This window comes from Furipterus horrens, unplaced genomic scaffold, assembly GCF_987537825.1.
Source record: "Furipterus horrens unplaced genomic scaffold, mFurHor1.1.pri manual_scaffold_3, whole genome shotgun sequence".
NCBI classification, from domain to species: Eukaryota; Metazoa; Chordata; class Mammalia; order Chiroptera; family Furipteridae; genus Furipterus; species Furipterus horrens.
The window spans coordinates 25,793,633-25,818,226 of NW_028327173.1; the positions used below are offsets into that span (position 1 = coordinate 25,793,633).

Here is a 24,594-nt window from a genome sequence, read left to right on the forward strand (position 1 = left end):
CCCAGAGTCTAGTCTGCTCTTTTGACTTCCCTCACTTAAGAAAGAGACTAAAAGCAAAAACACGTTACTGAGGCACTCTAAGAAGGACCCATGAGGGTCTGTGAAAATCCCGCCATTTATACCTTTTTGCTTAGGGCTAAGGAAGCTAACAATTTTCTGACTCAAGGCTAGCAATCATCCTACACCTCAGTGTATAGGAAATGTGAGAAGACCTGAAGGATGAACGGATAAAACTGAAGGTGTGAAGTATTCACAAGACAAACTTACTCATGAGGATGATGATCAGTAGTCTGACAATTCCCAAGGCAGGAATCATTTCTCGAAAATTCTTGCAAAGAGACAAATAAAAATAAGGTAAGCTCTCTATTAGCAAATGAAACCTCAACCGTACTCCCTCTTCATCTCCTTTTCACATAGAATAAAGTTTGAGTGTCAGAAATTTACAAAACAAAACATTGGATTAACAGCCCAGTTTTCAAATGTATTTGGGAAGTACAGCTCTGGTGCACTTTGGAGAACTAAATTGAAACGTGACATTAACTCCATGCATGATATAAATGAGGCACAATTTGATTATCAGGAAGTAATCTATAAGTATAAAATCAACACATAACATTAGATAGAGAGATAAATAGATATGCTGTCAAACTAAGTGATGAAATATTTCCAAGTTTTTTTGGTTCGTATTCATTTGATACTTCTTTATCCTCTTTTCAAGTAGGAGTTAGGAAAGAACTAAAATTTGAGTACTACCTTAATTTTCTGAGATAATTTCAAAAAAATTTTAAATGTTGGTCAGAAAAAACACATCTCAGTCCAGCTTGCAGTAACCTCATATGTTACTAGAGAATGAAGTCAGAAAGACATTGCCACTTTAATTTATAAAGTTAACATATCCATTTCCTTTCAAGTTATTCACACTCTTCCCAAAGAGTAAAGATGCTGGATTAGTCGTGTTTATTCTAAATACATTATTTTCAGATTGTTGTGCCTATGACTTACAGTAAGAAATAATTTACATAACAATTCAGTACACATATAAATCAAGCTAATTCTTATTACACATGATGCATACTAATTTTTTTCATTTTTTTCTTTTTCCTTAATTTTGCACAACTGTTAAACTGAGTTCGCAACCACTAATGGATTGCAATCCAAAGTTTGAAAAACGTTTTTCTAAATGACTTCTATTTTTGGAATAGTTTTATAATTGCTTCATATTTTTCCTCTTACGGTATTTTTAAAGTACAGATATATAAACATATAAATAAAATATAAGTACTTTATATTTTAAAGTATACCTACATGGTTAAAAGGTAAGAACTAGACAGGATTTTAGCCTGTTTTAAAAAGTGGTTGACATTCTCACATATTACTATATGGAAATGTAAAATAGTATGCAAACTTTGGAGGATGATTTGGCATTGAAATCTGCTTCTAGGGAATTATCCTACAAAAAAAAAATCACACAAATGCAAAAAGATAAATGTAAAAGAACATTCTTACAGCATTATTTGTAAATGTGAAAAGCTGGAATCACCCAACAGTTTTTTCAATGAAAGACTAAATAGCCAGGATACAGCTCTATAGAGGGTGCTGTGGAGCACTTGAAAAGACTGAGGTGGATTCCTGTGTACTGACATGGATAGATGGTCGGGATACTCTATATTAAGATGCAGAACACTATAAGGGTAGTTCTATTTTTATAGTATTAATATTGGCAGGATTTTGAATACAAAAAATATCTGAAAGGATGTATATCAAACTATTAGCATATTAATTGAGGATTTTGACTTTCTATTTTTCAATTTAAAATTTTATTGAGTATTCATTAGTTTTGAGATCAGGAGAAACAAAGATAAAACATGAAAAAAACTGGTGGTCAAAAGGAAGATGAGTGTTCATTAAATATTGATAAATGAAGATTCCCTAAACTAAATACCAGCTTAAAACATAAAAAAGTCCAGAGATTCCATTCAAAGTTCTTACCACTAGAACATTCATAAAATAGCCTCCCATCAGAGCATAGACTCCTCCTGAAGCACCCACAAGGTATTTGAGTGGGTCAAAGATGGAGCTGGCAAGGGATCCTGAAGAAATAAAACACAAAGGATCAGACATGACTGACTACAAGAATCATGAAAGACAAATCTTTCTAATCTAAAGTAAAAGTTTGGTAAACTTAGGCCATTATCATAATACCAAACAACATACTCACTTTGTCCCTTCCATACTATAGAGGTAAAGCTATGTGGACTAACTACCTCAGTTTTTCTGAAACACTGAATGTTCAACATGAAGACAGTCAACAGTGATAAAAACAGACTCTGGAGCCAGAATTACCAGTTGTGTGACTTAAGCAAGTTTCTTAACCTCTATGTGCCTTAGTTTCCTTACCTAAAAAATGAGGATATTAATAGAACTTACTTCAATGGGTTGTCAGGGGAAGTAAATGAGTTGACATGTGCATCATGCTTAGAACACTACCTGACATTTATTATATACTTGTTAGTTATTGTTTCACAATATCCTACATGTTTAGCCAAAATTATCAAAATACCTGAGACATGCCAACATTTTATCTTATCTAATGGCGAACTTTCTCATGGAGTCAGGATTTGGTCTCAGAATCCTTTTCAACGTATACCATTCAATCAGATTCACCAAGCAAGATGAAATCTATTTGCTAACCTAATCTTAGATTGCCTGAACAACAACAAAAAAAGGCTTTAGTCCTGACTGGCATGGCTCAGAGTGGACTGAGTGCTGGCCTGAAAACTGAAAGGTCACCAGTTCGATTCCCAGGCAGGGCACATGCCTGGGTTTTGGGCCAGGTCCCCAGTTGGGGACATGCAAGAGGCAACCAATGGATGTTTCTCTCACACATCATTTCTCTCCCTCTCTTTCTCTCTCCCTTCCCCTCTCTAAAAATAAATAAAAATAAGTTTTAAAAAAGTTTGGCCGTTTTTTAAAAGTTAACCACACCCTGTGACAGGATCCAGCCATTCTATTTCTCAGTATTTACCCAAGAGAAATTAAAACACTTGTCTACACAAAGACTTGCACACCAATGTTCATAGTATAATAGCTTCATTTGTAATAGTCCCAAACTGGAAACAACCCAAGTGTCCATCAACAGAAGGAATAAGCAAATGGTGGTACATCCATACAGTGAAATACTACTCAGCAATTAAAAGCAATCAGCTATTGAGATGCACAACATGGGTAAATCTCAAAATTATTATGTTGAGTGACAAAGACAAAAAAGAGTGCATACTCTAAGATTCCATTTATATGAACTAAAAAATACAGATGCCAGAGGAAGTGAGACGAGAGAAAGAGGCAAGAGGAGGATGGGATTTCTAGGGGCACAGGTAAACTTTTGGAGGAGTGATAGATACGTTCATTATCTTGATTGTGCTGATAGTTTGATGGTTGTATATACATATGAAAACTTATCAAATAGTACACTTTAAATGTATGCAGTTTATTATTATATGTCAGTTATACATCACTGAACAAAAAAACACATGGATCCCAGGGCCATATCCCGAGATTCTGATTCAGTAGATTGGGGTAGGTTCTGGACAGCTTCAGCTGTAACAAGCTCTCCAGGTGATTCTTATGATTGGTCAGGTTGAGAGGGGATGTCCTGGGCTGGAGCACAAAAAAGGCAAAGTAAAAAAGACAATGGGCAGGAGGAAACTTCTGGAGGTGGTGGATATGTTTATGGCATAGATTGTGGTGATGGATTCATGGATGTATACTTACCTCCCAATTCATCAAGTTGTGTGCATTAAATATGTACTGATTTGTGTAAGTCAATCATACCTCAATAAAAAAGATTTTTTTTAAATCAAGTCTTTCTCTAACCTTTACACATATAATTTACTTTTTTAATATTAGTAAAAAAGTTAATTCTTTAAAAAAAAGAAAAAGAAGAAGCAGCCCTGGCTGGTGTGGCTCAGTAGATTGAGCGCTGGCCTGTGAACCAAAGGGTCACTGGTTCGATTCCCAGTCAGGGCACAAGCCTGGGTTGCAGGCCAGATCCCCAGTTGGGGGCATGTGAGAGGCAACCACACATTGATGTTTCTCTCCCTCCCTTCCTCCCTCCCTTCCCCTCTCTCTAAAAATAAATAAATAAAATCTTTATTTAAAAAAAAAAAAGGAAGAGTAGGAAACTAAAGGCAATGAAGGGTAATGAAGAGCTATCTTGGACATTTCAACTTTCTCGTGGCCACTGAAAATGGCCTAGGAAGAGTATAATATGACCTAAGCTGTGTTTGAGGAAGGTAACCCAGGCAGCAGTGTGAAGGACAGACCAGAATGGCAAAAAGCTACTGCAAAAAATAGGCAAAGATCTGAACAGGTTATTCACATTTTCTCTTTTCTCTGGATCTAGGGTAGAGCTGATTCCACAGGTTGAAATCAAGCTGTGGGGGAAAAGAAATCTAGATTCTGGAGCCGGGCAGGGCCTGACCATCACAACAGGTCAGGAAGAAGGTGTGTGCAGGAACAGAAGTAGAAGTGGAAGAACAGGATCCACAAAAGTAGGAGGAAAGTAGAATGGGGAGCTTACTAAACCTTGCCACGTCTACCTCATGACTGCTTCCTGCTCTCCATCCCACTGCTTTAGGAGGCTGGCAAAATTTTGATTGGTAAAAATATTTCAAGCATTGTCATGGATCAGATTTTGATATGTGGAAGTCCTAATCCCTAGCACCTCAGAATGTGGCCTTATTTAGAAATAGGACTCTGGCAGATGTGATTAGCTACAGTGAGATCATATTGGAGTATCGTGGGCCCCTAAACCAGTATGACTGCATCCTTATAAGAAGAGACAGGGACACATGAAGGAAGAATGCCACAGGACAATGGAGGCAGAGACTGAAGTGCTGCAGCTGCAAGGCAAGGAATGCTGAGGACTGAGGATTGAAGGTCATGCCAGAAGCTAGGGAGAGGCAAGGAAGAATCCTCCCTCACAGATACCAGAGGAGGGATCGTGGCCATGTTGACACCTTGATTTCAGACTTCTACTCCGGAGCTGTGAGACAATGCAGTCTGTCTCGCTATGCATGTGTACAGGAGACAGGGTTGTTTGGGAAATCTCTGTACCTTCCTCTGAATTTTGCCGTGAACCTAAAACAGCTCTTTAAAAAATACCTTTAATTTACAAAATAAAAAACAACCTTTCAATGAACAATGTTATTAAATAAGTTTCACTATTGTTTCAAATCCTGGCTAAATCATGGCACAGAAATACAGATACAATAGTCCCCCCTTTATCTGTGGTTTCACTTTCTGCAGTTTCAGTTACCCATGGTCAACTGCAGTCTAAAAATATGAAATGGAAAATTCCAGAAATAAACAATTCTTAAGTCTTAAACTGAGTGTCATTCTGTGTAATGTGATAAAATCTCATGCCATCCTGTGCCATCCAGCTCAGGACGTGAATTATCCCTTTGTCCAGCATATCCATACAGTACAGTATGATATGTCAAGAGACAACATTCTCATAACTTTTATTACAGTACATTGTTATAATTATTCTATTTCATTATTAGTTACTGTTGTTAATATTTTATTATGCCTAATTTATAAATTAAACTATTATTAGGTATGTATTTACAGGAAAAGACAGTATATATAGGGTTTGGTACTATCTACTGTTTCAGGCATCCACTGGGGATCTTGGAACATATCCCATGTGGATGAAGGGGGACTACTGTATACTTTTAAGATCAGTTATTTTTCTATAGAAGTTTTCTTTTAATCACTGTCATAGCCAAAATATAAACAATTTTAAATGATGTTTAATTTAAAATGGAAGAATTGCATCATTGGCTGAGCTTACTTCAATTACGCAAAAGTTTTGTTGTACTGCAATAATTTTGGCTATTAATTCCCACCTTTCCTAATGTCAATCATCAGTTCTTGCAAACTACATAATCAGAAAATGTTTCCATACATAATTTTTAAATGCACTAAAACTCTTTACTGAGAAATTTTAAAACAGATTAGGAAATTGTTTCCCAGCTTTTTTTTTTTTTGAAAACAGATCTTTATTTACAGTATTCCAACCTGGGGAGGGCAATGAGCACCTCAGCTCAGAGCCCTGTTCTCCCACAGGACCCAGCACTTCCCTTGCTCCCCAAACGGCTATAAGCCAAAACCATGCCCAGAAGTTCCCCATCCCTTATCTGTCAACTGTCTCCTTCAGGATCTGGGGTACGATGTCATCAGCCTCAGTATAACAGTCCAGGAAAATGTGTGCCATGTTGCATTGGATCACACATGGTTCTCTCTCTGTCCTTTCAAAGCCACATGGACCTTTCTTTCTTTCTAAAACTGCATGGTTCTCCTTTTACCTCCTTGCAAACTGCATGGAACTTTCCACTCTGCAAACTGCATGGTTCTCTCTTCTCTCTCTGCAAACCTTGTGGTTCTCCTCTACTCTCCCTAAAATGGCTGCTGCCTTATTTTTAAATCCCTGACTGTGGCCTGTGATGCAGTGGGTGCAGTAACCAGTTCTGACATTTCCCAGCTTTTTAAGTATGAACTTATAAGAATTGTTGCATCACTTTCAGCTCTTTTTTTTTCTTTTTGGTGCTAAAGGAAAGGAGTCTTTATTCAAAGGCTACACAATTTTGGAATAACAGCTTTCCACCTACATAGTCACAACTTTAATCACTTAAGTCTATCAGTTAAGGCTAAAATCTTTAACACATGAGTTCTCCTAGCATTCCCCTGTTAGTTTTTAATTATCTTATTTCTAAAGGATTAGTTTACAAATTAAGACAACATAAGCAACATAAGATACAAAATTTTGGAAGAATGGCAGGCGTCTGTCTCGGAGCTCATCCCCTCTAGAACACCCAAAGAATAACCCTGCCACCCTCTGCCAGGCCAGCCCAATCCTAGTCTGCGCCCGGACTTCCTTCCTATCCAAAATACCATCCATTGAGAAGCACAGGCAGCTGCAGCATGATCATCCAGGCATCCTCGGGGAAGAAGACATTTTCAGCATTTTAAGTGTGACCTTAAAAGAGTTGTTGCATCATTTTCAGAGGCAAAATCACATAAACGTGGAATGGTTTTCAATGACCAGTTCTCAAAATGCTCTTTTCATAGCATGAAATATGTCCTCAAAGGAACACATTTTGTGTTTGTTTTTCAACACCTGTTAGCTTACTACTAAAAAGCCTTCTGTTATCACAGAAAAAAAAATAGATGCCCATGTTTTTGTAAAAGTAAAATGCATAAACTAATTTTTTAGGTGGGCAAAAAATGAGAGGAATCACTAACTGATTTCAAGACTTAAGAGCGGCAGTGGCATTAACTATGCAGAGGGATAGGCACATTGATCAAGGAACAAAAAGGAGAACCCGAAATAGTTGGTCACAACTACAACCAACTGATTTGCGACAAAGTACAAAAGCAAGTCAATGAAAGACCAATGGTCTTTTCAACAAATTGTTCTAGAGTAACTAGATATCCACAGACAAATAAGTGAACAAAGAGAACCTCAATCTAAACCTCACACCTTATATAAAAATTAACCAATTCAAATGGATCACATATTTAAATGTAAAACAGAAAACTATAATTTTAGAATATAACATAGGAGAAAATATTTAAGACCCAGGGCTCAGTGAAGAATTCTTAGATAATGTCACCAAAAGCATAATTCGTAAAACCAAAAAAATATAAAATGGACTTCTTCAAAATTAAAACTTTTGCTTTGTGAAAGAACTTGGTAAGACAATGAAAAAACAAGCTACAGACTGAGAAAATATCTGTAAGCTACGTATTTGACAAAGGACTATGATTTATAATATATAAAGAAGTCTAAAAATTCAACCGGAAAAAGATATCTAATTCGTCGTCGGCAGCCGTCCGTCTCGAGAGACGATGGTGTAGCTTCTTAAGAGTCCATCTGCACCGCCGAGAATGGCTGTGCAGTCCGACTCGGGAGTGACATGGTAGTATCTGTCTCCTCCCGTGTTGAATCGACATCTTGCGATGACGCTGAAGCTACAGAGCCTGGGCAGGGTAATATGGAGGGTCTGCTGTTGCCCATGCAGCAGACCCCCCCTCTCTTCGCAGCTGAAGGGTCCAAGGGAAAGACGGAGTCGATACAGCTTGGGTTCAGGTGCGCCGCAGGAGTTGCCGGTGTTGACTACAATGTCAAACCGCCTTAGGGACTCCGGCTCCGGATTTTCTGTCAGGGTTTACTCCCTTAGCCTTTCCCCTGAAGAGGTATGCCGCAAGGCAGCGGAGGTTTTTTGGAGTCAGAGTTTTCCTTCTCTGATGTACCCTGACTGGAAGATCGAACCAGCGACACTTAGCTCGCAGGCCGACGCTCAATCCACTGAGCTAAACCAGCCAGGGCCAGATATCTAATTAGAAAATGGGCAAAAGGCATGAACAGACAGTTCCACTAAAGAGGAGATATGGATGGCAAATAAGTATATGAAAAGATGTTCAATATCATTAGCTACTAGGAAAATGCTAATTAAGACCACTATGCGATATCACTACCAACTTAAGAGCACAACTAAAATAAAAAATAATGACAATTCCAAATGCTGTTAAGACTGTGGAAAACTGAATTCCTTATACAATATTAGGAAGAATGTAAAATAAAATAGCCATTCTGGAAAACATTTGGCTGGTTCTTGAAAAAGTAAGTATGCAATTGACATGCAACCCAGCATCTGTGCTCTTAGACATTTGTCCTAGAGAAATGAAAACTCATGTTCACAAAAACCTATATACAAATATTTGTAGCAGTTTTATTTGTAATAGCCCAAAACTGGAAACAACCCAGATATCCAGTGTCTGAAGGGTGGGCAGTACATCCATACCATGGACTACTACTCAGCAATAAAAATGAATGATCTATTAATACATGCAACAACCTACATGAATCTCCGGAGAATTATGCTAAATGAAGAAGTCCAATCCCAAAAGGCTATCTACCATACACTTCCATTTATATAACATTCTTGAAGTGAGAAAATTATACAGAGATAGGCAAAAGTAGGTTTATAGTTGTGAGTATATAAAACAGTTTATTCTTGTATTATTATTTATTAATTATATTATTTACTTGTATTACAACTATAAACCTACTTTTTGCCACCCCTGTAGAAATAGAAAACAGATTACTGGTTACCAGGGCTAAAGGAGGGTATTGAGATGGGAGGGAAGAGTATAGCTTGGGGGGTTGAACATGTTTTCTACCTTGACTCCCTCAGTGTGGATATCCTGATGGCCATACTGTACTATAGTTTTGTTAAGCTGTGACCATTGGGAGTAGCTGGTTAAACGGTACATGAGACCTCTAGGTATTTATTTCTTACAACTAAAGTAAAAACCAATAATTATCTCAAAATAAAAAGTTTACTTGAAAAAAAAAATGTTTCCAACAAATAATGGATAAATAGGAGTTCTCATATTTTCTGCCCACACCATAAAGAATCATCTTAGGCACACAAAAGTTTAGAGATCACTGCTGTATGCTGCTAGTACCTGCTCAGTCTTTAGACCCCTTTAACTAGTCTCTCCATTCTTTTGGAGTTATCTCTCATAAATTAAAATTTGATCATGTTACTTCCCAAAATCTTTACTCTGACACATAAGGGCCTTCATGACCTGGCTTTAGGTTTTTATCCAGTGTACCCACCTGGGCACCAAACTAGAAACCCTGTTTGTGCAATACCTGAGGATAATCACAATGACATTTCTATATGCTTATCTTATCTCTAATATCTCTAACTTATCTCTAATGCTTATCAGGTTTCAGAGAAGGAAAACTCTGACTCCAAAAAACCTCCGCTGCCTTGCGGCATACCTCTTCAGGGGAAAGGCTAAGGGAGTAAACCCCGACAGAAAATCCGGAGCCGGAGTCCCTAAGGCGGTTTGACGTTGTAGTCAACACCGGCAACTCCTGCGGCGCACCTGAAGCCAAGCTGTATTGACTCCGTCTTTCCCTTGGACTCTTCAGCTGCGAAGAGAGGGGGGGTCTGCTGCATGGGCAACAGCAGACCCTCCATATCACCCCGCCCAGGCTCTGTAGCTTCAGCTTCACTGGAGAGGACACTCCAGCGTCATCGCAAGATGTCAATTCAACACGGGAGGAGACAGATACCGTGTCACTCCCGAGTCGGACTGCACAGCCATTCTCGGCGGTGCAGATAGACTCTTAAGAAGCTACACCATCGTCTCTCGAGACGGACGGCTGCCGACGACGATATCAGGTTTCCTAACACACATCAGGAGTACATTTTAAATAAGGAGCCCATTATCAACGTTTATTACCTTTATTTTGTTTATAACCTCCTGAGAGTGCAGAGGTGTTGATTTCGTGTTTTCCTCACAACACTAACCTGCAATCACTCCTGCCAGGTACACCAGCCCCACTCGGAGGCCTTTGTGGACCATTTCCAAGGGAATACCCAAAACGAGCTGCATAATAAGATTCCCCAAGATGTGCTGAAGTCTGCAGAGAAAAACATATTTTTCAAATATTATGACTGACCCAGGCAGTTCTTTCCTTGGGAGACTAATAGGGATTGAAGTGTTGTTTCTAGGTATGGACTTGCTTAACTCAAATTCCATTTTATAATTTTTTTTTTTTTTGCAGGTAAAAGGGCATTTTAGAAATATACATTTATTTTATAAGTTCTGTTTCATAACAATTGCTGATAAAACATCAAAGAGAAATGAGGCTGAGGCTTTCCTAAGGAACATAAACTTAAAATTAGGTTTAGATGACAATTGGCAACTTCTGTCGGCTTAAACATCTGATTTTGTCAAGGTTGCACAGTATTTAGAAAATCCTAATTCACTCAGATCGAGTTTAAATTTCAATAGGTTTCTAAAGAACTTGTCTTGCTATCTCAGAATATTCTTTAATAAAACAGATGGCAAAAGGAATCTCATTCCCAGTTCTACATTTGAAAGTTTTTCAAAAAAGCTTACAATAATGGAAAAATAAGTTTACCTAGTAATGCTAGCTAAAGTTGGTATCTCTCATGTCCTACAATTTGTCGTATAATATATTTGAGTACAGGTGTTTTTTATTATAATTCTTAAATAGATAAGTTATTTTGCTTGTCAAATCCCACAAGTATCTCTGGAGAATCTCTAAATGCAATTTGGTAAATTCCCACATTAGACTAATCCTCAATTTAGTTGTTATGCAGCACAATGCTTTTTTTTTTTTTAAGATCCTAGGTTAAACCAGAAAGTTTAAAAACAGAATAGGTGTTGGACTCTCAACAAAATGAAACGGCTTTCATGTTAGTTCTAGGGATTGTGTTTTACACTACAATTTACTTAACAAATATCCAGCGGACCACTGAAGAGGTTCTCTGGGCGCACCTGGCAGCACAGATGACTTGCCTTTATGGCCACATGCACACCAGCCACAACTATCACTGCCCAAGCCATCTTCAAAGACATATAAGAGGTAATGTAATTCAGCACAGAATTGTCTAGCAAGGACAGTTACACTAGTCTTAGGAGACCTCAGGCATCCAGGGGATTTGGAAATATGTGCACTTTGTGAATCTGAGCAACAATGTCAAAGAAAGCCATGTCATCCTGTCTTCTGGCAACAGCTGGAAGACAATATGACCAATAGCACAAAACCTCAATGAATCAGCCCAAGCACTTTTTCTTCTGCTCAATGTCAAGAGTAAAAGTGGCAGAAAGATGAGATCCTGTCATATTCCCAAAATAGAAATATTAATTTTTTATTCCAAATTTTATCTACCCTTCAAGGGTCCAACTTGAATCTATGTCATTTGTGAAGCCATCCCCATTCTGATCTTTCCCTCATTCTGTTTATATTACTGTAGCTTATCCAACACCCATTTCCTATCCTTTCTCTACCTCCTCTAGTGAGACTGGAAGAGCTAATGTTGACTTTCCCAACCTCTCTTAAGTAGGGACACATAGTTCTGGCCAGTGAGATACAAGTAAAAGCAGCATTGCCAGGAGACTTAAGAGTACTTCTGTCTTGACAAAAGGGATGATGTCACCAGTACGTGGAATTACCCCTTTGAATGCAGAGCTACAGCAGTCAACTTGCAACCATGAGAGAAGGCTTAGGAAAAAGCAGAAGTGCCAGCACATGACCAAGAGCCCTGGCTTCATTAAACTAATGAACCAACCACCTACCCCTGGGCCTCTCATATGGGAAAAAATTGACCTCCATTTTTTTAAGTCCCTGGTAAATTTGTTTTACTTGCATATAAAAGCATTCCTAATTCATGCAACCCCATGTATGACATATCCTACACAGCCCTGCAAATTCTTTTTGAGTGCCTTCGTATGTGTCAGGCACTGTAAAAATTATGTCATAACCATTGTCTGATTTAATCATAGCAACCTTATGAGGTAGGTATTGTTACCCCATTTTACAGATGTGGAAACTGAGGCACAAAGCGATTGAGTAACTACTGTATACTATAACACTATACTGCCTTACATTACTAGTTAACTGTTCCCTCCTTGTCATTTAAAGTCCTTGAGTGCAGAAGTCACATTTGCTCAGAACATACTTGTTAAATGGAAAACCAAAGTGTGGAAGTGTCCACAAAAACTGGGCAGTTGATGATTTTGTCCTTGACTTGTCAAGGCTCTGCACCCTGTGTCCTGCCATGGATACCTGTTTACCCACAGGCCCGAGTCATCCTTCACAATTCAGGTCTATAGAGGCGTGTTAGACAAAATTGGCCTCATCTGAAACCTCAGGAGTCCACCAGAGCGTGGGGCCAGCAGCACACTGTTCATTGTCTGCAGTGGACATGATGAGTCGTGGGTTCTAAGCGAGGCTATAGATAGCTATTAGCATTTAAGAAATTATAAGCAAAACTAAAAGGCAGACACAGCAGCTTCTATGGCTTGTATTATTCCAGGTGGATAACAGTATTATACACTCATCACATGTTCATGAATTATTTTTTTAAGTGTGTGATGGGGGCAGAAACAGTGGGAGTGATGTTTCATATCCTAAAGGGAACATTTAACAACACCAAACAACCAGGGAAACATGCTTTTGGTTTGGTAATGATTTGGTGGTCTCTTCTCATTAATATTCCTAGATAAATACCAATATTAGGCAATTATAATGTAATACAAAGTATGATGGACCTGGAGTTAGCAATAATGGGTTGCTCAGCTCTACAACTAAGCTGTGAGACAAGGAGCAAGTTACTACCTATCCTAGGTCTCAGACATAAAACCGCAGGAGTAACACCTGCCTCCTAGGGGTGCCGTGATAATCATACAAGACTATGGATATGAGATGCCTTACCAGTAGTAAAGCTCTGAACAAACGTTAGGGGTCACAATCACTTACAGTCACCTCCGACGTCAGTGACTTAACAGCCATTCCTTACCCAGCATGGACCAGCATATATGAGATAAACCTCCAGGCTTCTTCCCTCTTCATAGGGCTGTAGATGAATGGACTCTCCAAGATGCCCGTGTCCAAGGTGATCCACTGTTTATGAGGCTTCCACACAGCATAGTAAATAAACACCGCCAGCTAATGGGGGGTGGGGGGTGGGGGGGCAACATGAATGTTAACCACACCTTCTGCAGAGGCCCCTTTTAAGCCCCTGGGCACCACTACCTTTGTTTCAGATGGTTAGCTCTCACGTGGGCCACTTCAGAGCATGTGCTCAGATGACAGGAATTAAACCTCCCTGCTGTGTAGCTGACCATTTAACTCTGGGTATATCCTACTTCCTCCAGGGACTAGGAGCAGCCCTATACCAGACTGTAAAGAAGACTCTTTCTGAACCCTTTTTCTCTCGTAAATACCCACTGCCCTCATCTTTCTATCCCCACCATTTGGTCTTTCATTTACAACTTAGTATGAAATTGAGTCTGCTGGCTTCCAAAGAACAGGATGGGGAAAGGGAAAAACAGTAACTTATAATTTACAGTGGAAAAAACTGGCAAACGTGACCTTAAACAAGTGATGAAGGCTAATGTCACCAGGGATGTCATGTAGCTGCTCCCTACTCCCTGACAATGTGATGTGATGTGATACGATGAGAAGGGCATGTCACCTCTATGGTGTTCTTCCCCCAAACCCATACCGCCAGTCTAATCATGAGAAAAACATCAGATAAACCCCAATTGGAGGATATTCTACAGGATATCTGACCAGTACTCCTCAAGGCTATCGAAGTCATGAAAAACAAAGTCAGACTGAGAAACTGTCACAGGTCAGAGAGACAGGAGACATGACAACTAATGCAATGTGATGCCTGGGTTCAAGGGTACAGGAGGGATGTAAAGAGATTAATGGAAAAATTCATAAAATCCAAACAAAGTCTGGAGTTTACGTAATAGTAATATACCACTGTGAGTTTCTTAGTTTTAACAAATGTACTATGGAAGTGTAATATATTAACAATGGGAGAAACTGGGTGATGGATATACAGGAACTCTATGTACTATCTTTTCAATTTTTCTATAAAGCTAAAATTATTCCAAAATAAAAAGTTTACTGGAAATAATTTTTCATTAAAAAAGTTGATCTTTCTGTGACAGGCAGGTATCTCAACACCTGCCCCGTGATCCTTCTGTGGAAAACTACCTTGTCCATAGAACTCACTGTCTAGGCAGTCATGTTTTGTATCATGTGATCTTATCCCATTCTTCTCCAGCCCTACCACCACACACACGCGCACACACGCACATGCACACACACACATCCTCTGATTGGACCATGAACAGGCCAGCCAATCTATAGACTGGAAGGATAACATGAGATAAGGTACTGCAAGAAAGTAGAAAGAATTCTGGTGGCTTTCTAGCTGCAGGTTGCCTCACAATGAAACCCCTTGAGAAAATTTAGACCTATGTCCCTCCCACCAAAACAACCTTGACAAAAGCTTCTCCCAGCAATATAATCTTTACACATTAGCCTTATCTTTAAGCCATAAGAGGCTACATCCCTGTGATAGTTTACTGTATGTGTCAACTTGGCTAGACCACAGGACCCAGATATCTGGTCAAACATCATTCCAGATGTTTCTGTAAAGGTATTTTTGATGATTAAATCAGTAGACTTTGAGTAAAACGACTACCCTCCATAATGTGAGTTGGCCTCACACAATCAGACGCAGGATTTAATTCAACAAAGATGATCACTGAGGAAAAGGGAATTCTGTAGCAGATGGCCTTTGGACTGCAACTGTCACTCATCCCCTAGGCCTCCAGCCTGCTACCTTACCCTGTAGATTGTGAACTTGCCAAGCTTCCACAATCACATGAGCCAATTCCTTACAATAAATTGATCTCTCTCTCTCCCTCTCTCTCTCAACATATGTGTGTGTGGATGGATGGATAGATAATAGATAATGTGTATGTTTGTGTGTACATATCCTATTGGTTCTGTTTCTCTAAAGAACCCTGACTAATACAATCCCTGATAAAGAAGATGAGGCATCAGTGGGAATTAAGAGGATTACATTAGGGACTTCCTAATGCCGCTGAAGTCCTCTGCCAATTCCTTTATAAGACTTCACAGTGAGGGAGAAAATGCAAGGTTTGAGGAGGTTCACAAGAAGACCAGTCCTGGCCCAGTCACTAAGTATGTGACTGGGGACAAGTCATTCCACAGCTCTGGACCTTGCATTCTTTTCTGAAAAACAAGAGGGCTGACTAGATCAGAGTCTGAAAACACAATACATACTGCCCATAGTATACGTCATTAGAGGATTCCATTTTTTTTCCTACTGAAATTTTGAGGCAACCTATAACTCTTGTAACTCTTACTAGCCAATTGAAGTTGGTTCATAAGACCAAATCAATTTGCAATACCATGATTATTTGGTTTCTAAAGCCCCCACCAGCTAAAATGAAATGAAGCCACTGGAATTGTAGCCACTGCTGGGCAGGGGCCTTGTTTGTAACATAATGCTCAACCCTTGGCTGAAAGTGAGTCGGACCACAGGCAAAACGTGGGAGCTCTGGAGAGTGTGAAGTGGAGTTCCGTGTGTGCTGTATTTGCCGCCACCAAACTCTCTTCTTACATGTTTTCCAGTCTCGGATCTAGATCTGATCTAAACCTTTAGTTTGTTTGCGGCTCCCCAGTGGTTCCTGCACTAGTGCTCACCACCCAACATACTTACCTCAGCGAGGCTAACGGAGATGATGAACACTGGGGGAGGGAGGCAGGTAGCTCTCTCCAAGTATGTTCTTCGAGCATTTTCGGGAAGCATCCATTTTGAGACAATCTTGTGGACCTTTTTATTCTTGAAGGGATCTTCTTCACCTTCCCCATCCTCTCTCATTTTCTCTTCTTCCAGCTCCTCTTCCACATCTCTATCCACATTCACAACCTTCATCTCCAAATCATGAATAGCAGCCATTGTCCTGGGTCCTCCCTATACCTGAAAAGGACAAGAATGTCAGGGAAAACAGATGACCCTACAGTCTTCAGGCTATGATTCTTTCCTGGGTTCTCTGGCATGACCACTGGTTTTCAAAGCCTTTCCTGTATGTTAGTAGAGGGCAAGTGAAGACCTGGTACCCAAATACTAATAATATCCATACCCTCATCACCAGTATATAATTGTGACAAAGTACTAGGGTCTCCCCAAAGGAGGAAGAGGGCTCTCAGAGGTCACTTCTGGTCTCATCTACTGCCACCACCCAAGAGGATAAACTAGAAGCTTGAAATGGCAAGACTACTTGTACACCTCTTCCTTCCCCTCTGCCCTGGACTTCCAAGTCGACCGTTGGCTTTGCCCTGAACGCAATGTGTCTCAGAGCCCAAACCATGCACAACACATAATTGAACTTAGTTTTGTCTTAACTTAACTGAGCAATCTCCTTTCCCCTCTTAGTTTCATCTTGCTCTACTCCCAGATTTCTGATTCACAATCAAAACTCGTTTATTGAGCATCTACTGTGTATCAGGCTCTATGTTGAGGACTGTTACATCTATTGACTCATTAGATTCCCCACAACCCCAGGAGTTTGTTGCCCCATTTACAGATAAAAGACTGAGTTTCCCACCCACCCACCTTCCCAAAATAGCGTAACTTTGTTAAGATTCAAACTTACATCTTCTACTTCTAAATTAACAGTATCCTTTCTAAATTACCACAACTGCCCATTCTGTAGCACACTTAAGTTAACAAGGCTATTCTTTACTGATTCGTTAGAAGCAATTTCAATACTCTTGCTCCAACACATCTCACCAACAACTCTCTGACACCGGAAACTCTTAGCTGAGTTTCTACTAATTTCTACATCCAGTATTCCCTTGAACTCAATCCTTAACATTCAATCGATCATTCAGGCATTTATTCAACAAATATCTATTGAAAACCTGTATCAGGATGTAACAGGTCACCATCCCTCTCCCAAAATGTTTACAATGTAATGGAGGGAACAGAGGTCAATGAAAATAACACAAATAATTGTATAACTAGAGAGAGGCTTTATCTGCACACTCTTTCCTCTCCCTGTGCCCTGCTGCTATCTGCGTAGCCCTTCTCCTTTTGACTTAGGCCTGTTATTTTTCACCCCTGTTTAAACCACTTAAATCACTCAACCAAATGTTTCCATGGTCAAAATAAAGCAAGGGTTGAGAAAAGGACTTGAATATATTAAAAGAAAAAAGTCATGTTGCAAACTAGTACACAGTAATGATCTAATTTTTGTAAGTAACGTACACAACCAGAAGAAATCTGGAGAATTAAGCATGATTGTATCTGCATGGTGAGATTTCCTAGATTTTCACCCTCTATGCAAGAGTGGGCCAAGATTTTGAGGAGCCTAAAGCTTAAATAATGTGGGGGGTTTTCTTTGGGAAAAAAAAATAATATAAAATTAAAATTGCAAAATAAAAAATATTTACAAAAATAGATACATGGCCTTAGAAGAAGCCCATGTGAGAGGTCTGAAGCTTAAGCTTTATTAGTTTCATGAATAATCCACTTGTGTCTATTTTTTTAAGTATGTATTACTACTTTAATTTTTAAAACCTAATAAAGCCATATCTAGGAGACCTTTGCTTGACCCTGAAGTTCCCACTACTATACTATTTCTCCCTTCCCCTTTGTAGCACAATGTCTTAAAGGATGGGTCTGTGCCCACTAACCATCTGGTCAGCTGCGTATCCCATTGCAACTGCCCTCATGAGTTAGGTCCTTCAAACAAATCCTCTTCAGGAGTGATGTGGGAGTCCTAAGGAGGTGTGTATGCAGAGCGCCCTTGGCATCTCAAAGCACATCCCCATGCACACGCTTACGTACTCCTCAGAACAATCTGTGAAAATAGAGAGAAGGCAAGCAGTATGTTCCCAGTTCTCTGCATCTTCAACCTTACTAACAGACGTCTCTGTTGAAATCCCTTCACCCCCGTCAACCGCATTCCATTCACTGACTTCCTTCTCCCACCGCCCCCCACAGGCATCCCCTCTGTAAACTTCAACAACAGCTCTCCTCCTACGACTGGCCTTCTCTTGCGGGATGAAGAGGGGCACAAGGGCACAAGAGGACAGCAACACTGGTTTGATGCCAGGCAGACCTGGGAAACGGCATGTCTTGTTTTTCTTTGCAACCCCAGTCCATAGCCCTGGGCCTGGTACCATGAGCCGTAGAATGGTGGTTGCCAGGGTCTGGGGGAGCAGGGAATGGGGAGTTGTTGTTTAATGGATACAGAGTTTCAGTTGGGGAAGATGAAAAATTCCTGGAGATGGATGGTGGTGATGGTTGCACAACGTAAACATAGTTAATGTCTCTGAACTGTACATTTAAAAGTGGTTAAAATGGCAAATCTTATGTTACATATATTTTACCACCCACAAAAACTAAACAGTAATACAAATTTTCAAAGTCATTATGAAGACTAGATAAAATAGTGTTTCTCACCAGTCTGTACTTAATAAATAGTATCTTACACTACTGATACTTTCAGCTTAGTCTAATGTACCTATACTTCTTAAATGGCCCCCAAATAGTTTTAACTATAATTTTTTAAAGCATGAGCAGTGGTGCCAAATGACTGAGATTAAAACACAGCTCTACTGCATATGAAATGTAAGTAACCTAAATTCCCTGAGCTTCAGATTATACTTTAAAACTTTTTTAATTGTTTTTTTTTTTTTTTTAGAGATAGGGGAAGAGAGAAAAATAAAAATTTGTTTTTCCACTTACTTATGCGTTCATTGGTTGACTCTTGTATATGCCCTGACCTGGGATCGAACCTGCAACCTTGATGTATCAGTACTACATTCTAACCAACTGAACTACTCTGCCAGAGCTCAAATTACATTTTTTAAAATTGTGGTTAAATACACATAACATAAAATTTACCACTTTAATCATCTTAAACTGTACTGTGAACATAGCTGCTGTGAACATCCCTATGCAAGTTTTGTTTGAACACCTGTTTTCATTTCTTTGGGCATATACCTAGGAGTGGAATTGGATCATATGGTAATTCTAAGTTTAACTCATGGGGAAACCCCCAGGTTCCATTTTAAAGTAGGGATAATAATAGCACTTACCTCATAGCATTGTTGAGAAGATTTTTGAAATAATGCATGTAAAACATTTAAAACAATAGTATTCGGCATGTAGTAAACACTCTATAATTGTTACTTATTATTGGCTATGAATTAATGGGGTGGGTGTGTAGATGGATGGGTGACTAGAAATCAAGTCAAATGTATTTCATTAGGCAAGGTTCCACATTACAATAGTTATACTCAATAAGTTAGGGACAAAGAGAATTCCCCTTTTGTTTGTATTTTTACCAGCAACTTTTCTGGAAAAGAAAAAAAAAATGCTTCTTCCCTTTCCCACATCTTCTACCCTTCCACTCACCCAGCTTGCAGGGTGAGAGAGTAAATCAATAGACACAACTATTTTGTTAATTTTCCTTGGATGTGATGATCATTTCTCGTTTTTTGTCACTTCTAATTGGCAAGACACAGTGAATTAAAGATCAGCAGTTTTGTGTGTGTGTGTGTGTGTGTGTGTGTGTTTTAAAGATTCTATTTATTTATTTTTAGAGAGAAGGGAAAGGAGGGAGGAAGGGAGGGAAAGAAACATCTATGTGTGGTTGCTTCTCGCACGCCCCCAACTGGGAACCTGGCCCACAACCCAGGCATGTGCCCTGACTGGGAATTGAACCTGCGACCATTTGGTTCACAGGCCGGCGTTCAATCCACTGAGCCACACCAGCCGGGACGAGAAATATCTTATTGGTTGCTTCTCGTATGTGCCCCAACCAGGGACAAAACCGGCACTCAAGCTTGTGCCCTAACCAGGAACTGAACCAGTGACTTTAGCTTTGCAGGCAGATGCCCAACCAACTGAGCCACACCAGTCAGGGCAAGATTAGCAGTTTTAACCACAAATATTAAAGCATTAAAAAAAATAAGTTCACTTAGGGATGATTCACATTGTGTTAATAAGCTCTGTTGTAAATTTAAGCACCGTACATGATCATGTTATGAAGAAATAAAATTCCACATTGTTAACAATGCAATTTAATATCTATCAATGGAGCTAGAAAAAATCAGGATTACATTTCCCCTCCCCCCATCACAATTTTCTCTTTTCTGCAGGTTTCAAATTTTCCAGAAATTTAACAACTTCAAGCCCACTGTTTTAGGTATTTTTGTGAAATATATTGCCTGGGCTGCAAAGATACCTGACCCATTGGGTTTCACTGAAACTAAGTGCATGTCTGCCTTCTTGGCCTCTTCAGCAAAAGGATCTGATGTGTAGTTCTGGCTAATCTAGGCTCTAGCAACAGATGAGCGCATTTGCAGTGACTGCAGCATTTTATTTTTACCTCTCCTCTCAGTCAGTCACAATCACATTCTGACTTCCATACCTGTATGTGGGCCCTGCTCCCTGAGATAAGGAGCCTCTCCCTGTTCACCTTATCTCCAACATCTGCTGCTGGGTGCTCACAGGTGCTGCTGCCAGTCCCTGACACGCCCCATCCTCCCCACTGCTGTTTACCTTCTCCTTCCACACCTGAATTTCTGAGCACAATTCACCACCTTAGAAACTTGACTAATCAGATTGGCAACAATGAGAAAGACTGAGCCATACTGATCCATATGAGTCTGTATGGAAATAAGTGTGGTTATGGGGTGTAAATTGATGCAGTCTTTTGGGAAGGCAAGGGGCAATATCTATGAAATATGAAAAGCAGAACCATCAAGTTCCTAGAAATATATCCGATAAGTGAATTTGCGCAAGTACACAAAGCTGTATCTTAAAGATGTTCTGTGCAGCACTATTTATAGTAGTAAAAAAATTACCAAGAACCTGAATGTACTTTAATCGGGTTGTTGCATTTTCTGACAGTTCTAATTCTTAGGTAGTTCTTCCTTACACTGTGCTGAAATCTACTCACCAGCACTTGCTCCTGGGTTCAAGGTTTTCCTCCCTAGGGTCTCACAAAGCAAGTCTAACCTAAGGTCATGTCATTCATTTTGTCCCTGTATGCGTGTAGCCATTGTAGGTCAAAGTTGGTATAGAATATCTGGAAGAACACTTCGGATTAGCAGAATTTTTGGAAGCCCATTTGAATAGAACGGGAGCCTCAAATCAAGTGAGCCATGATTACAACACATTATAGACCCACATAGTTACAAAGGCATCCACAGGTATCAAATGATTTACTTGGCCACTCTCATTGCAGTGTTACTCATTGAGTGGCATTATTTACAGCACTGACTGTGCTCTCTCACTAAGCAAAGGTTATGCAGATTTCTTGAGCTTTCTTTAATGTTGGCTTGATGTTATACTTCACCTCTTATCTGCAGCAACTGGCGGCCAACTCTTTGTTGAAATCACACACATACATTGTAAGAACACTTTGTAAATTATATAAATATCTAACCACCACGCTATATGCCCAAAACTAATATAAATTGATAATGAACGTCAACTGTAGTTGAAAAAATTAAAAATAAATAAAAATAAAATTTTTAAATATGAAATCACACACACATCTCAAAACATTTTCATCCTACTGGTAGGGAACAAATGGGGTAGATTGTTAGTGTGGACGGAAAAGGAGACACAAACTAAACCTAACAAGCTCAGAGGAGGCCCGCATGGTGGCCTTACAAACTCAGAGACCAAAAGTCACCACATAGGACAAGTCTGAACATAAAAAGTCCTAATAAAACCAGGTCATGACGGTAGTCACATCCTAGGCCTGTAACTTCCTTGGCAAAGGTCAAACTTTACCTTCAGTAAGCCTGTCTATTGTGTTTTTATATCAGAGATAACATACCTTTGAAATGTCAGAGTAATCTCCTTTCCCAGACTCCTCAGGGTACACCCACCCCAGACTATAGAACCTCTCATTTTTACCTTGTTCCCCACATACCTTCTCTATGTGCTCTAAATGTTATTAACTACCCTGTACCCACCAAGGTAGAAGACTTGCATCTGTTTATTTGGCCAAATGCAGGTCCTGCTGCTTGCTCTATTCTCTTCAGCAGCAGCACTTGCTATGCCGTAAACACTGAGAGGAAGGAGGCTGGAAACAAGCACCATAAACATCTCCTGCCTTTAATGAGTATCTTAGATTACTAAGCCAGAGAAAAATACAACAATCCTCTTAAATGTATCATTTCGGATATTGTCAAATATAGACATAGGTGTTAACCCCAGAGAGTCCCTCTTTGCTTTCTCCCACCCCTTAACCTACCCCCAATGAATTCCATGTAATCCTCCTTACGTCTCCTCCTTTAACTCCAATGTATAAAATAAGCTGCAAAATTGCCACTCTCTGGAGCATTTTTCTCAACTTATTGAGATTTTGCTTCTGGGTTTTTGTCATCAGTTTGGATCAAATAAACTAATAAAAATTTTCCGCCCCACCTGGTGTGTCTCAGTGCCTTGAATGCTGGCCTCAGAACCAAAGGGTCACCAGTTCAATTCCCAGTCAGGGCTCATGCCTGGGTGTGGGGCCAGGTCCCCAGTTGGGGGTGTGGGAGCAGCAACCACCCATTGATGTTTCTCTCCCTCTCTTTCTTCCTCTCTTATCCTCTCTCTAAAAATAAGTAAATAAAATCTTTTAAAAAAATTTTTTCCACAGGTTTGGATGTTTCTTACATCATTAGAAAGAATGTCTCTGGAGAAGTATAAAAAAATCATAGCCTTCTGGTTAAAAATGGAGACATGTTCCCCCCTGCACCCCAAATACCAAAGGCCTTCCTTTCATGGCCAGCAAGTATTCTTCAAAAGAGGAAAACTGGAAAGAACGTCCCTATTTCCTGACCGTATCTGGTAGCAGCGTTGCTTGTGTTATAAATCATGGAGTAGGTGTGTTGGCCAAAGATTGGAAAGGGCAGGGCTGTGCTCATTTACTCAGAATAGTTGTCTGCCCTTTTTCTTTTTAATTGAACTTATTGGGGTAACATTGGTTTGCAAAACCTTACAGGTTTCAAGTGTACAACTCAACAAAATATCATCTGCACACTGCATCATGCCCCCATCGCCCCAAAGTCTCTTTCCATCCCCGTTTCCACCCCTTTTGCCCACCTCTGCCTAGTTTCCACTCCCATTCTCCATCTGCCTAGCACCACTCTGTTGTTGTCTGCCTTTCTTAAAAAATCTGTAGAAATATAAATTTCCATAAGGAGCTCTGCACAGGAGGCCCTTCACATCGCAAGGGATTTTTCCAAAGACCCTTCGGGTGTCCTCATTCACTTATACCATATATTATCTCCCAAAATTATGCTGTAAATTATAGCCAGAAAGTTTTAAATGATTTCATTTCAGACCCTTAATGATTCTATAAATGCAAATGTGAAGTTATTTATAAAATCTGTGGTGTGAGGGGTATTAACCATGTTCAACTCTTCACACCCAAAGTCCCAAAAAAAGAAAAGAAAAAGAAAACTTGGTTAGTGGTACCTCTTTTCATATTCCATAAATTTTAATCTCTCTCAAAGAGCAGTTTCTACACTGGCTGAAAAACTTACTAAAATCACTTCCCAAAGCATTTGTCCTTGTATCTATGTGACAGACATGGTGGATCTCTGGATATCAGAGATATTACACACCACTGAACTTGACATTCCATGCCCATTTGTCTAAAACTTCTCTTTCTGCCAAAAAAAATTAAAAAGAAAAAAAGTTACTTTCTCGGGCCTCTTCACTTTGTTTTCATGTTTATCACACTGGCACTATCAAGTGATTTATTTTTCTGAGACTCTCCTACTCCTCCAACAAGAAACAAAGATTTTAGTTATTGCATGCAGGTTACATAAAGTCTGTCACTAGTAGAAAATAAATAGTAAAGTCACATGAGATGTCAAGGTGGAACAGTAGGCCTGGCTCACTGTTATAGTAAATGACTGGCAACAGGCATAACCAGTTTTTCAATTCATTCATTTACAACAGGGTAGCTAATGAAATACAAAACCTGTACGTGATGAATCTGCAAATGTTGGAAGACTTCCAGTGTATTCTTTTCATAACACTTACGTAGTGATCATTAATTAGTCAGTTTTCTTGGAGAATTCCTCATTTCATGAATGTTAGCAGGCAGCAGAGACCACTTCCTGCT

The 24,594-nt window shown here is 39.5% G+C and overlaps 1 protein-coding gene across 5 annotated transcripts in view; it reads right to left on the bottom strand.

Annotated features, from left to right (window-relative positions):
* RHBDL2 (rhomboid like 2) overlaps window positions 1-24,594 on the bottom strand; it is a 45,638-nt gene that overhangs the window by 6,007 nt on the left and 15,037 nt on the right. For 4 of the 5 annotated variants that reach the window (XM_090271568.1, XM_090271566.1, XM_090271570.1 and 1 more), the window contains exons 2-6: window positions 16,164-16,424; window positions 13,413-13,561; window positions 10,392-10,504; window positions 1,990-2,090; window positions 268-328 (exon numbers count right to left, since the gene is read on the bottom strand). In XM_090271568.1, coding sequence (XP_090127694.1) covers window positions 268-328; window positions 1,990-2,090; window positions 10,392-10,504; window positions 13,413-13,561; window positions 16,164-16,403 — 664 coding nt within the window. In that variant the 5' untranslated portion in view covers window positions 16,404-16,424. Of the gene's footprint in view, window positions 1-267; window positions 329-1,989; window positions 2,091-10,391; window positions 10,505-13,412; window positions 13,562-16,163; window positions 16,425-18,142; window positions 18,310-24,594 lie in introns of all 5 variants that reach the window. The other variant, XM_090271567.1, reaches the window with a different exon arrangement.